This window comes from Nerophis ophidion, linkage group LG06 (assembly GCF_033978795.1).
Source record: "Nerophis ophidion isolate RoL-2023_Sa linkage group LG06, RoL_Noph_v1.0, whole genome shotgun sequence".
In the NCBI taxonomy this organism is placed as follows: Eukaryota; Metazoa; Chordata; class Actinopteri; order Syngnathiformes; family Syngnathidae; genus Nerophis; species Nerophis ophidion.
Window position 1 is genome coordinate 16,126,178 of NC_084616.1, and position 14,768 is coordinate 16,140,945.

Genomic DNA, 14,768 nt, shown 5'->3' on the forward strand with positions numbered 1-14,768 from the left:
GTTCCTGTTTGCGCTCCCTTGTTTTGTTTGGTTACCAAGCCGACTTATGATCATCCCAGGGTTGTTCTCCTATTCCGGACAAGGCTTGCAGGTGGGAACATATTTATTAACCTCGATAAATCTTGGCAGGGCATGAGGTAAACAAACATAAACTATGGCGGGGAACAAACACAAAACTGTGGCATGAAACAAACAAACATAAACTATGGCTTTGAACAAACACGAAACTGTGGCAAGAAATAAACAAGACTTACGTGGCCACGGCATGAATCGAGCAACATGAACTGTGGTATCGCATGAAAACAAGCAATGACGCCAGGCCGACTGACTGGCAAAGACAGGCTTAAATACGGGTCGTGATTAGAAACAGGTGCACGGTCCGAACACCAGAGGCAGGTGAAAATCATAAGTCGGCATGGTAACCAAATAAAACAAGGGAGCGCAAACAGGAACTAAAAGAGTCCAAAAACTAACAAAAAAATAACAAAAACATGATCCAGACCACAGATCATGACAAAATTAAGTCTTTGTTGCTTAGAATATGTTCCCTATACTAAAGTGTTACCAAAAACATATAACTTGGTCTTGAATTTGAAAAAACAAAACATTTTATTTTTAACTAAAGAAGGGTTCAGTGAATGCGCATAAGAACCTGTTGGGGTTCGGTACCTCTAACAAGGTTAAGAACCACTGAACTAGAGCAGTCTTTCCCAAATAAAAAGGGACAATATACGCCAATAAGGATGTTTTATTGAAGTGATTTTATTATTGTATTGTATTTATGGCAAATGTCTTGGTAAACAAGGATGCGTTTAAGCGTGACTGCACAGCGTGATTCTGCCACAGTCAAATACAAACATGTCTTATCTGCCGCTGGTCATCGGCAGGCAAATATGTGGTCAGCCCACCTGACTGGCTTCCTGTTCAAAACATCCTGCCGTGCGCGACGCAGACGCCATATTTGGTAGCACGCTCACACGTTTAGCTCCTGGCACCGGTCCCGGTCCATTGACCCACTAGAGCGCTAGTGCAGACCTGGGCAAAATACGGCCAGCCGGCCATGTGTAGCCCGTTAAGATTTCCAATCTAATTTAACAATCTAATTTAACATCAAAACTGTACTTGCCATTATGTTTAGAAACAGTGCTGTTTTTAAATGGCAGTGAGTCTTGAACTATAGAAAGTATTCCAATGGTCAAAATCTGCGCTTTTGGGTGTTATAGGAGTTATTACGGTAATGTACGTCCAAGCAGCTCAGACCAGGAACAAAGCAGGTTTGTTTTCAGAGCAGCCAGCCCGAAACGCCAGTGTCAGAAACAGATGCAGAAGCAGATTTCTACGTGATAATATATCATATTGTAGGTGGGTATTACACTTTGCATTCATATTTAGCAGTTATTTACATTTTTGTTGTGTTTTGCTTGATTGTAAACAATACACAACTATCGAGGAGCTGGTCTGAGAAGTAAAAGAGGAACTACGTGCATACAGTATGTTGTTAATATTCAGTATTTTATTGTTCATAGTTTACAGTGTAAATACTACGCAAAAAAAGGCGCGACGTTCATATGTTGTCAATATTCCGTGTTTTATGGTTAATAGTTAATATTGTAAATCCCACGCAAAAAAGAGGAGCGATGTTCATATGTTGTTAATCTTCAGTGTTTTGTTGTTCATAGTTAATATTGTAAATCCCACATAAAAGAGGAGCCACGTTCATATTTTGTCAATGTTCAGTGTTTTATTGTTCGTAGTTAAGATTGTAAAGCCCACGTAAAAGTGGGGCAACATTCATATGTGGTTAATATTCAGTGTTTTATTCTTTATAGTTAATATTGTAAATCTCACGCAAAAAAGAGGAGCGATGTTCATATGTTGTTAATATTCATTGTTTTTGTTGTTCATAGTTAATATTGTAAATACTCCACGTAAAAGAGGAGCGGTGTTAATATTCAGTGTTTTATTGTTCATAGTTTACAGTGTAAATACTACGCAAAAAAAGGCGCGACGTTCATATGTTGTCAATATTCCGTGTTTTATTGTTTATAGTTAATATTGTAAAGCCCATGCAAAAAAGAGGTGTGACGTGCATACGTTGTTAATATTCAGTGTTTTATTGTTCATAGTTAATATTGTAAATCCTACGTAAAAGTGGAGCCATGTTCATATTTTGTTAATATTCCGTGTTTTATTGTTCATAGTCAATATTTTAAATCCAACGTAAAAGAGGAGTGACATTCCTATGTTGTTAATATTCCGTGTTTTATTGTTCATAGTTAATTTTGTAAATCCCATGTAAAAGTGGAGCGACGTTCATATGTTTTTAATATTCAGTGTTTTATTGTTCATAGTTAAGATTGTAAATCCCACGTAAAAGTGGGGCAACATTCATATGTTGTTAATAATCAGTGTTTTATATTTCTAGTTCATATTGTAAATCACACGTAAAAAAGAGGAGCGATGTTCATATGTTGTTAATATTCATTGTTTTATTGTTCATACTTAAGATTGTAAATCCCACGTAAAAGTGGGGCAACATTCATATCTGGTTAATATTCAGTGTTTTATTGTTCATACTTAAGATTGTAAATCCCACGTAAAAGTGGGGCAACATTCATATCTGGTTAATATTTAGTCTTTTATTGTTAAGCTCAGTGCTCTTAGTGGGCTGCTCCATAAAACAACAGGCAGAGCTAGAGCGAGTCCAGAAACGTGCCAGTAAAATCATTACAAGGAGAGCTGGAAACATCTCACAACCCCTACCATCACTCCAGACCAGGAGAGAGGAGGCTGCAGTGAAGCTGGTCAGGGATATGCATGATGAGCAACATCCTTTGCATGACCTGCTACCTCCAACACGAGGCAGCCGCACTGCCAGGACATTGAGGAACCAACATAAGCTGGCTGAACCCGAGCCCAGAGCAAAGACAAAGAGACTTAAAAAGTCTACCCTGCACGCTGCAATTAAGCTGTATAATGACACTAATTAAATAAGTAATATAGTTATATACCAGAATGCTAACAGTTTCCATGCTGCTGCTGCCCTGAGGATGTTCAAAATTTTTAAAATACTGTTTGTTCTTTTAATTTTTTATTCTTGTTTGTTTGATATCTATTGTAAAGTTCAGCTGTTTTTTCAGTGGGGCCTTGGCTCCACTGCAAGCATGAATAAATAAAGTCAAGTCAAGTCAAAAATAGTTAATATTGTAAATCCCACGCAAAAAAGAGGAGCGATGTTCATATGTTGTTAATATTCAGTGTTTTATTGTTCATAGTTAATATTGTAAATCCCATGTAAAAGAGGAGCGATGTTTATATGTTGTTAATATTCAGTGTTTTTTGTTCATAGTTAATGTAAATCCCACGCAAAAAAGAGGAGTGATGTTCATATGTGGTCAATATTCAGTGTTTTATTGTTTATAGTTAATATTGTAAATCCCACGTAAAAGAGGACCAACGTTCATATGTTGTTACTATTCAGTGTTGTATTGTTCATAGTTAATATTGTAAATCCCACGCAAAAAAGGGGAGCGACGTTCATATTTTGTTAATATTCTGTGTTTTTGTTCATAGTTAATATTGTAAATCCCACGTAAAAGAGGAGTGATGTTCATATGTTGTTAATATTCAGTGTTTTATTGTTCATAGTTAATACTGTAAATCCCACCTAAAAGAGGAGTGATGTTCATATGTTGTTAATATTCAGTGTTTTATCGTTCATAGTTAATACTGTAAATACCAAGGAAAAAAGAGGAGCGACGTTCATATGTTGTTAATATTCAGTGTTTCATTGTTCATAGTTATTATTCTAATTCCACGCAAAAAAAGAGGAGCGATGTTCATATGTTGTTAATATTCAGTGTTTTTTATTCATAGTTAATATTGTAAATCCCACGCAAAAAAGACGAGTGATGTTCATATGTTGTTAATATTCAGTGTTTTATTGTTCATAGTTAATACTGTAAATCCCAAGGAAAAAAGAGGAGCAACGTTCATATGTTGTTAATATTCAGTGTTTCATTGTTCATAGTTATTATTCTAATTCCACGCAAAAAAGAGGAGCGATGTTCATATGTTGTTAATATTCAGTGTTTTTTGTTCATAGTTAATATTGTAAATCCCACGCAAAAAAGAGGAGCGATGTTCATATGTAGTTAATATTCAATGTTTTATTGTTTATAGTTAATATTGTAAATCCCATGTAAAAGCGGAGCCACATTCATATGTTGTTACTATTCAGTGTTGTATTGTTCATAGTTAATATTGTAAATCCCACGCAAAAAAGGGGAGCAACGTTCATATTTTGTTAATATTCTGTGTTTTTTGTTCATAGTTAATATTGTAAATCCCACGTAAAAGAGGAGTGATGTTCATATGTTGTTAATATTCAGTGTTTTATTGTTCATAGTTAATATTGTAAATCCAACATAAAAGAGGCAGGATGTTCATCTGTTAATATTCAGTGTTTATTGTTCATAGTTAATATTGTAAATCCCATGCAAAAAGAGGAGCGATGTTCATATGTTGTTAATATTCAGTGTTTTATTGTTCATAGTTAATATTGTAAATCCCATGTAAAAGATGTTCATATGTTGTTAATATTCAGTGTTTATTGTTCATAGTTAATATTGTAAATCCCATGCAAAAAGAGGAGCGATGTTCATATGTTGTTAATATTCAGTGTTTTAGTGTTCATATTTAATACTGTAAATCCCATGTAAAAGATGTTCATATGTTGTTAATATTCAGTGTTTATTGTTCATAGTTAATATCGTAAATCCCATGCAAAAAGAGGAGCGATGTTCATATGTTGTTAATATTCAGTGTTTTAGTGTTCATAGTTAATATTGTAAATCCCACCTAAAAGAGGAGTGATGTTCATATGTTGTTAATATTCAGTGTTTTATTGTTCATAGTTAATATTGTAAATCCCACCTAAAAGAGGAGTGATGTTCATATGTTGTTAATATTCAGTGTTTTATTGTTCATAGTTAATACTGTAAATCCCAAGGAAAAAAGAGGAGCGACGTTCATATGTTGTTAATATTCAGTGTTTCATTGTTCATAGTTATTATTCTAATTCCACGCAAAAAAAGAGGAGCGATGTTCATATGTTGTTAATATTCAGTGTTTTTTGTTCATAGTTAATATTGTAAATCCCACGCAAAAAAGAGGAGTGATGTTCATATGTTGTTAATATTCAGTGTTTTATTGTTCATAGTTAATACTGTAAATCCCACCTAAAAGAGGAGTGATGTTCATATGTTGTTAATATTCAGTGTTTATTCTTCATAGTTAATATTGTAAATCCCATGCAAAAAGAGGAGCGATGTTCATATGTTGTTGATATTCAGTGTTTTATTGTTCATAGTTAATATTGTAAATCCCATGTAAAAGAGGAGCCACATTCATATTTTGTTAATATTCAGTGTTTTGTTGTTCATAGTTGATATTGTAAATCCCATGTAAAAGAGGAGCGATGTTCATATGTTGTTAAAATTCAGTGTTTTATTGTTAATAGTTAATATTGTAAATCCCACGTAAAAGTGGAGCGACATTCATATGTTGTTAATATTCAGTCTTTTATTGTTCATAGTTAATATTGTAAATCCCACGTAAAAGTGGAGCGACATTCATATGTTGTTAATATTCAGTGTTGTATTGTTCATAGTTAATATTGTAAATCCCATGCAAAAAGAGGAGCGATGTTCACATGTTGTTAATATTCAGTGTTGTATTGTTCATAGTTAATATTGTAAATCCCATGCAAAAAGAGGAGCGATGTTCACATGTTGTTAATATTCAGTGTTTTATTGTTCATGGTTAATATTGTAAATACCACTTTCTTTATTTTCATGTACATTTTGGTTGTGCCATTCAATAAAAAATTGGGAAATTCCATTCCTTTTTTTCGAGGTTGTCTGTCATAACTTTTTTATAACTTTATCGGACATTGTGACTTTTGGTATTAGTGAAAAAGGGACCAAAACACATACTGTAAAGCAGATTCTTACAGCTACATTTTTTCTCTCAATGTGCCCCCCCCCCCCCCCCCCCCCGAGTCAAAATATTTGCCCATCTCTGCGCTAGTGGGACCAATCCAGCTAACTAATGTAAGGTGCTAACATGCTAGCGTGTGTGTGTTCCCTCCTTCAGACTGCCTGTTCAAGGTGTGCCCAATGAGTCGCTACTCGGCCCAGAAGCAGTTCTGGAAAGCCAAGCAGGCCAAACACGAGAAAGACAAGATTGGCGACGTGGTCCTGCTCCAAAAACTGCAGGTACAAATCACCTAAAGCACTGTTTCTTAAACTAGTTGGAGGTACCGAACCCCAGCGGTTTCATATGCATTCACCGAAAAATAAAATGTCTTGTTTTTTTTCAACTTCAAGACAGATTTTTATGTTTTTGGTTCCACTTTAGTATGTGGAACATATTCTAAGTAACAAAGACTTAATTTAGAGTTATTTTGACACTAGGGGAACATATTCTAAGTGACAAAGACTTAATTTAGAGTTATTTGGACACTATGGGAACATATTCTAAGTAATAAAGACGTAATTCAGAGTTATTAGGTTAGGGTCCGGGTTGGGATAAGAGGGTTAGGGTTAAAATAACGCCATGCCAAATAAGGCATTAATAAGTACTTAATAGTCAAGAGCCAATATGTTACTAATTTGCATGTTAATAAGCAACTAATTAATGGTGAATATGTTCCCCATACTAAAGTACAAATCACCTAAAGCAGTGGTTCTTAACCTTGTTGGAGGTACCGAACACCACCGGTTTCATATGCGCAATCACCGAAAAATAAAATGTCTTATTTTTTTTTCAAAATCAAGACAAAGTTGTATGTTTTTGGTACCACTTTAGTATGTGGAACATATTCCAAGTAACAAAGACTTAATTTAGAGTTATTTGGACACTAGGAAAACATATTCTAAGTATAAAGACTTAATTGAGAGTTATTTGGTTAGGGTTTGGGTTACAGTGTTAGGGTTAAAATAATGCCATGCCTAATAAGGCATTAATAAGTACTTAATCAAGAGCCAAAATGTTACTAATTTGCATGTTAATAAGCAACTAATTAATGGTGATTATGTTCCCCATACTAAAGTACAAATCACCTAAAGCAGTGGTTCTTAACCTTGTTGGAGGTACTGAACACCACCTGTTTCATATGCGCATTCACCGAAAAATAAAATGTCTTGTTTTTTTTTTTCAAAATCAAGACAAAGTTGTATGTTTTTGGTACCACTTTAGTATGTGGAAAATATTCCAAGTAACAAAGACTTAATTTAGAGTTATTTGGACACTAGGGCAACATATTCTAAGTAACAAAGACTTAGTTTAGAGTTATTTGGACACTAGGGGAACATATTCTAAGTAACAAAGACTTAATTTAGAGATATTTCAACACTAGGAAAACATATTCTAAGTAATAAAAACTTAATTTAGAGATATTTAGACACTAGGAAAACATATTCTAAGTAACAAAGACTTAATTCAGAGTTATTTGGTTAGGGTTGGGGTTACAGTGTTAGGGTTAAAATAATGCCATGCCTAATAAGGCATTAATAAGTACTTAATAGTTAAGAGCCAAAATGTTACTAATTTGCATGTTAATAAGCAACTAATTAATGTTGATTATGTTCTCCGTACTAAAGTACAAATCACCTAAAGCAGCGGTTCGTAACCTTGTTGGAGGTACCGAACACCACCTGTTTCATATGCGCATTCACCGAAAAATAAAATGTCTTGTTGTTTTTTTTTTCAAAATCAAGAAAAAGTTGTATGTTTTTGGTACCACTTTAGTATGTGGAACATATTCTAAGTAACAAAGACTTAATTTAGAGTTATTTGGACACTAGGAAAACATATTCTAAGTATAAAGACTTAATTCAGAGTTATTTGGTTAGGGTTGGAGTTACAGTGTTAGGGTTAAAATAATGCCATGCCATAAGTACTTAATAGTCAAGAGCCAATATGTTACTAATTTGCATGTTAATAAGCAACTAATTAATGGTGAATATGTTCCCCATACTAAAGTACAAATCACCTAAAGCAGTGGTTCTTAACCTTGTTGGAGGTAGCGAACACCACCTGTTTCATATGCGCATTCACCGAAAAATAAAATGTCTTGTTTTTTTTTTCAAAATCAAGACAAAGTTGTATGTTTTTGGTACCACTTTAGTATGTGGAACATATTCCAAGTAACAAAGAATTAATTTAGAGTTATTTGGACACTAGGGCAACATATTCCAAGTAACAAAGACTTAGTTTAGAGTTATTCGGACACTAGGGGAACATATTCTAAGTAACAAAGACTTAATTTAGAGATATTTCAACACTAGGAAAACATATTCTAAGTAATAAAAACTTAATTTAGAGATATTTGGACACTAGGAAAACATATTCTAAGTAATAAAGACTTAATTCAGAGTTATTTGGTTAGGGTTGGGGTTAGAGGGTTAGGGTTAAAATAACGCCATGCCTAATAAGGCATTAATAAGTACTTAATAGTTAAGAGCCAATATGTTACTAATTGGCATGTTAATAAGCAACTAATTAATGGTGAATATGTTCCCCATACTAAAGTACAAATCACCTAAAGCAGTGGTTCTTAACCTTGTTGGAGGTAGCGAACACCACCTGTTTCATATGCGCATTCACCGAAAAATAAAATGTCTTGTTTTTTTTTTTCAAAATCAAGACAAAGTTGTATGTTTTTGGTACCACTTTAGTATGTGGAACATATTCTAAGTAACAAAGACTTAATTTAGAGTTATTTGGACACTAGGGCAACATATTCTAAGTAACAAAGACTTAATTTAGAGATATTTGGACACTAGGGAAACATATTCTAAGTAACAAAGACTTAATTTAGAGATATTTCAACACTAGGAAAACATATTCTAAGTAACAAAGACTTAATTTAGAGATAATTGGACACTAAGAAAACATATTCTAAGTATAAAGACTTAATTCAGAGTTATTTGGTTAGGGTTGGGGTTAGAGTGTTAGGGTTAAAATAACGCCATGCCCAATAAGGCATTAATAAGTACTTAATAGTTAAGAGCCAATATGTTACTAATTTGCATGTTAATAAGCAACTAATTAATGGTGAATATGTTCCCCATACTAAAGTACAAATCACCTAAAGCAGTGGTTCTTAACCTTGTTGGAGGTACCGAACACCACCGGTTTCATATGCGCATTCACCGAAAAATAAAATGTCTTGTTCTTTTTTTCAAAATCAAGACAAAGTTGTATGTTTTTGGTACCACTTTAGTATGTGGAACATATTCAAAGTAGCAAAGACTTAATTTACAGTTATTTGGACACTAGGAAAACATATTCTAAGTATAAAGACTTAATTCAGAGTTATTTGGTTAGGGTTTGGGTTACAGTGTTAGGGTTAAAATAATGCCATGCCTAATAAGGCATTAATAAGTACTTAATAGTTAAGAGCCAAAATGTTACTAATTTGCATGTTAATAAGCAACTAATTAAAGGTGATTATGTTCTCCGTACTAAAGTACAAATCACCTAAAGCAGTGGTTCTTAACCTTGTTGGAGGTACCGAACACCACCGGTTTCTTATGCGCATTCACCGAAAAATAAAATGTCTTGTTCTTTTTTTCAAAATCAAGACAAAGTTGTATGTTTTTGGTACCACTTTAGTATGTGGAACATATTCAAAGTAGCAAAGACTTAATTTACAGTTATTTGGACACTAGGAAAACATATTCTAAGTAATAAAGACTTAATTCAGAGTTATTTGGTTAGGGTTGGGGTTAGAGTGTTAGGGTTAAAATAACGCCATGCCCAATAAGGCATTAATAAGTACTTAATAGTTAAGAGCCAATATGTTACTAATTGGCATGTTAATAAGCAACTAATTAATGGTGAATATGTTCCCCATACTAAAGTACAAATCACCTAAAGCAGTGGTTCTTAACCTTGTTGGAGGTACCGAGCACCACCTGTTTCATATGCGCATTCACCGAAAAATAAAATGTCTTGTTTTTTTTTTTCAAAATCAAGAGAAAGTTGTATGTTTTTGGTACCACTTTAGTATGTGGAACATATTCTAAGTAACAAAGAATTAATTTAGAGTTATTTGGACACTAGGGCAACATATTCTAAGTAACAAAGACTTAATTTAGAGTTATTCGGACACTAGGGAAACATATTCTAAGTAACAAAGACTTAATTTAGAGATATTTCAACACTAGGAAAACATATTCTAAGTAACAAAGACTTAATTTAGAGATATTTCAACACTAGGAAAACATATTCTAAGTAACAAAGACTTAATTTAGAGATATTTGGACACTAAGAAAACATATTCTAAGTATAAAGACTTAATTCAGAGTTATTTGGTTAGGGTTGGGGTTAGAGTGTTAGGGTTAAAATAACGCCATGCCCAATAAGGCATTAATAAGTACTTAATAGTTAAGAGCCAATATGTTACTAATTGGCATGTTAATAAGCAACTAATTAATGGTGAATATGTTCCCCATACTAAAGTACAAATCACCTAAAGCAGTGGTTCTTAACCTTGTTGGAGGTACCGAACACCACCGGTTTCATATGCGCATTCACCGAAAAATAAAATGTCTTGTTCTTTTTTTCAAAATCAAGACAAAGTTGTATGTTTTTGGTACCACTTTAGTATGTGGAACATATTCAAAGTAGCAAAGACTTAATCTACAGTTATTTGGACACTAGGAAAACATATTCTAAGTATAAAGACTTAATTCAGAGTTATTTGGTTAGGGTTTGGGTTACAGTGTTAGGGTTAAAATAATGCCATGCCTAATAAGGCATTAATAAGTACTTAATAGTTAAGAGCCAAAATGTTACTAATTTGCATGTTAATAAGCAACTAATTAAAGGTGATTATGTTCTCCGTACTAAAGTACAAATCACCTAAAGCAGTGGTTCGTAACCTTGTTGGAGGTACCGAACTCCACCGGTTTCATATGCGCAATCACCGAAAAATAAAATGTCTTGTTTTTTTTTCAAAATCAAGACAAAGTTGTATGTTTTTGGTACCACTTTAGTATGTGGAACATATTCCAAGTAATAAAGACTTAATTTACAGTTATTTGGACACTAGGGGAATATATTCTAAGTAACAAAGACTTAATTTAGAGTTATTTGGACACTAGGGAAACATATTCTAAGTAACAAAGACTTAATTTAGAGATATTTCGACACTAGGAAAACATATTCTAAGTAATAAAGACTTAATTTAGAGATATTTGGACACTAGGAAAACATATTCTAAGTAATAAAGACTTAATTCAGAGTTATTTGGTTGGGGTTGGGGTTGGGGTTAGAGGGTTAGGGTTCAAATAACGCAGTGCCTAATAAGGCATTAATAAGTACTTAATAGTTAAGAGCCAATATGTTACTAATTTGCGTGTTAATTAGCAACTAATTAATGGTGAATATGTTCCCCATACTAAAGTGTTACCATGTTTTTTTTACTGGTTCACAAAATTAACCGTGCATGAACATCTCCTTGTTTAAACAACAAAACCAACACAGTGCATAAACTCACAACAAATTACACACCTGCAAATCAGTCGGCTGTTGCCGTATCCGTAATACACCGATAGGGAGAAGTTTTTATTTACACAATGAGTTGGGTGTGTTTTGACCTCCGCCGAACCCCTGAGCCCGACTCACCGAACCCCTAGGGTTCGACCGAACCCAGGTTAAGAACCACTGACCTAAAGTCTGCACGTATCGTTTTCCTACGTTATTCCATGAATTGATTAACGTAGACCCCGACTTAAACAAGTGGAAAAACGTATTCAGGTGTTACCATTTAGTGGTCAATCGTACGGAATATGTAATGTACTGTGCAATCTACTAATAAAAGTTTCAATCAATCAATCAATCAATCAAAATTTTTAAAAATGCCATACAAAGTGTCTAAAGTGCAACCTGGGGGCCATTTACGGTCCGTAGCTATTTTTTTAAAATATTTTTTTGAATCGTTCGTATTCTAGTATTAGCATGATAGCTTTCTTTTTTTGCACATTTTGCAAGCATACGCTTTAGCCTAAAATTTTTTTCTATTTGACAAATAATACCTGTTAGCATGCTGTCTTTAGTCAACGAGGTTTGTTTGGCTAATTTTATATGTATAACCAGTTTGGTACTTGATCTATGCTATGTTACCATGCTGGAATTTTTGACGAATTATTTAGATATACGTCGCAGAGTAATCTATACTTGATGCATGCTCCAGTTAGCATTTAGCAAGCTCGTTTTATAAGCTAATTTAGCAGGTAAATGCCTCAGTGTCATATATTTTGGTATTTCACAAGTGCTAATCGTAAGCATGCTATTGTTAGCACTCTGCTATTAGCATGCCAGCCTTTTCAGCTCGTTTTGCTCATATTTTTTGTTACTTGACGCTACCCGGCCTGCGTTCTAACTGTTAGCATTTCAGTTCGGTTTAGATTTTTCAGCGTTCACACAAAATTTTTAGCCGAAATTTTCTAAAAAATAATCCATATATTGTACTGGTTTTGAGCGTGAAAACTAACAAAATGACCGCCGCATACTGTTATTTGTCAGTCTGTGGCCCGCAGTGGAAAAAGTTTGGACAGCCATGAGCTAAATGAATGGGTAATGATTTTCTATTCAGCAAATATTTATAAAAGATATTTTTACAATTTAAAAACAATATTTTTTTTTATATTGCAAGGAATTTAGGGATTTCACAATATACGGTCTGTAATATCATCAAAAGGTTCAGAGAATTTGGAGAAATCCCTGCATGTAAGCGATTAAATTACGGCCCTTCGATCCCTCAGGCGGTACTGCATCAAAAAGCGACATCAGTGTCTAAAGCAGGGGTCGGGAACCTTTTTGGCTGAGAGAGCCAAGAAGCCAAAAATGTTAAAATGTATTTACGTAAGAGCCATATAATATATTTTTAACACTAAACACAACTAAAAGTGTGCATTTTTAATTAAGACCAACATTTCTAGAGTATAATAGGTCTCTTATTCTTTGTAATAACGTTGTTATTCTGAAGCTAACTTAGGAGGGGGCGTGGCCTGCGGGTCTGCAGCGAAGCGGGGTATTGCCGGGACCGGCTTCGAAATCAGCGACAGGTGTGTAAATGGCCCACCTGGGCCTTGTTGAAGAACCCCCAAGAGGGCTAGCCCTACACTAACCAATAATAAATAAATTATTTCTTACCCTTAAGGCAACTTCTTGAACAGGTGCGGTAGAAAAAAGGATGGATGGATTTTTATATTTTTAACGTTATTTTTAACACTGTGATTACAAGTGGAATTATTCATTATTTATTGTGTTAAGTAGTGTCAGCTCAGATTTATCCGAGAGCCAGATGCAGTCATCAAAAGAGCCACATCTGGCTCGCGAGCCATAGGTGCCCTACCCCTGGTCTAAAGGATATCAACACCTGGGCTCAGGAACACTTCAGAAAACCACTGTCAGTAACTTCAGTTTGTCGCTACATCTGTAAGTGCAAGTTTAAACTGTACTATGCAGAGCAAAAGACATTTATCAACAACACCCAGCGCAACTAAGACGGACTGATGCAAAGTGGAAAAGTGTTATGTGGTCTAACGAGTCCACATTTCAAATTGTTTTTGGAAACTGTGGATGTCGTGTCTCCGGGAACAAAGAGGAAAGAACCATCCGGATTTTTCTAGGCGCAAAGTTCAAAAGCCAACATCTGTGACGGTATGGGGGTGTATTAGTGCCCAAGACATGGGTAACTTACACGCACCATTAATGCTGAAAGATACAAACAGGTTTTGGAGCAACATATGTTGCCATACAAGCAACGTTATCATGGACGCCCCTGCTTATTTCAGCAAGACAATGCTAAGCCACTTGGTACAACAGCTTGGCTTCATAGTAAAAGACTAGCCTGCTTGTAGTCTCCCATTGAAAATTTGTGGCGCATCATAAAACGTAAAAAATACGACAACGGAGACCCCAGACTGCTGAACAACTTAAGCTGTACATCAAGCAAGAATGGGAAAGAATTCCACTTCAAAAATGTGTGTCCTCAGTTCCCGAACGTTTACTGAGTGTTAAAAGGAAAGGCCATGTAACACAGTGGTAAAAATGCCTCTATGACAACTTTTTTGCAATGTGTTGCTGCCATTAAATTCTAAGTTCATGATTATTTGCAAAAAAAAAACAAAGTTTCCCAGTGTGAACATTTAATATCTTGTCTTTACAGTCTATTCAATTGGATATAAGTTGAAAAGGATTTTCTAATTATTGTATTCTGTTTTTATTTACCGTTTAGACAACAGGACAATTTCACTGGTTTGGGGTTTTGTAATATATATCCATCCAAAATATGTCAATAATTTGTTTTTTAGTGTACGTAAAAATATTAAGAATGTGTGTATACGGGGCGGTGATGTTTGGTTTAAGGCGGGGGCCCTTCAGGAGTCAAATAATCATTTAAATGAATACGTAATATTGAGTGTATGTGAGTTAGCAAATACATGCAGCCTTTTAGTGCTACAGCTGAAGTGTCCTTTTTAAACTAATTATTCATATTTGCATACTTCAACAGTGCGTGTGTGTTTCTTTGTTTTCAGCATGCGTCCAATTTGGAGCAGAAGCAAAACGAGACGGAGAACAAGAAGGTCCATGGAGATGTTGTCAAGTACGGGACTGTCCTCCAGGTAAAAGTTATAAAAAATAAAAAAAACCATTAGAGACAAATATTAGTGCACAAGTTGAAACAACTT

The 14,768-nt window shown here is 34.5% G+C and overlaps 1 protein-coding gene across 1 annotated transcript in view; it reads left to right on the forward strand.

Annotated features, from left to right (window-relative positions):
- Positions 1-14,768, forward strand: part of itpr3 (inositol 1,4,5-trisphosphate receptor, type 3) — a 140,654-nt gene that overhangs the window by 17,366 nt on the left and 108,520 nt on the right. The window contains exons 3-4 of the mRNA XM_061902779.1: positions 6,157-6,278; positions 14,616-14,702. Of these exons, the coding sequence (XP_061758763.1) occupies positions 6,157-6,278; positions 14,616-14,702 (209 nt within the window). The remainder of the gene's footprint in view (positions 1-6,156; positions 6,279-14,615; positions 14,703-14,768) is intronic.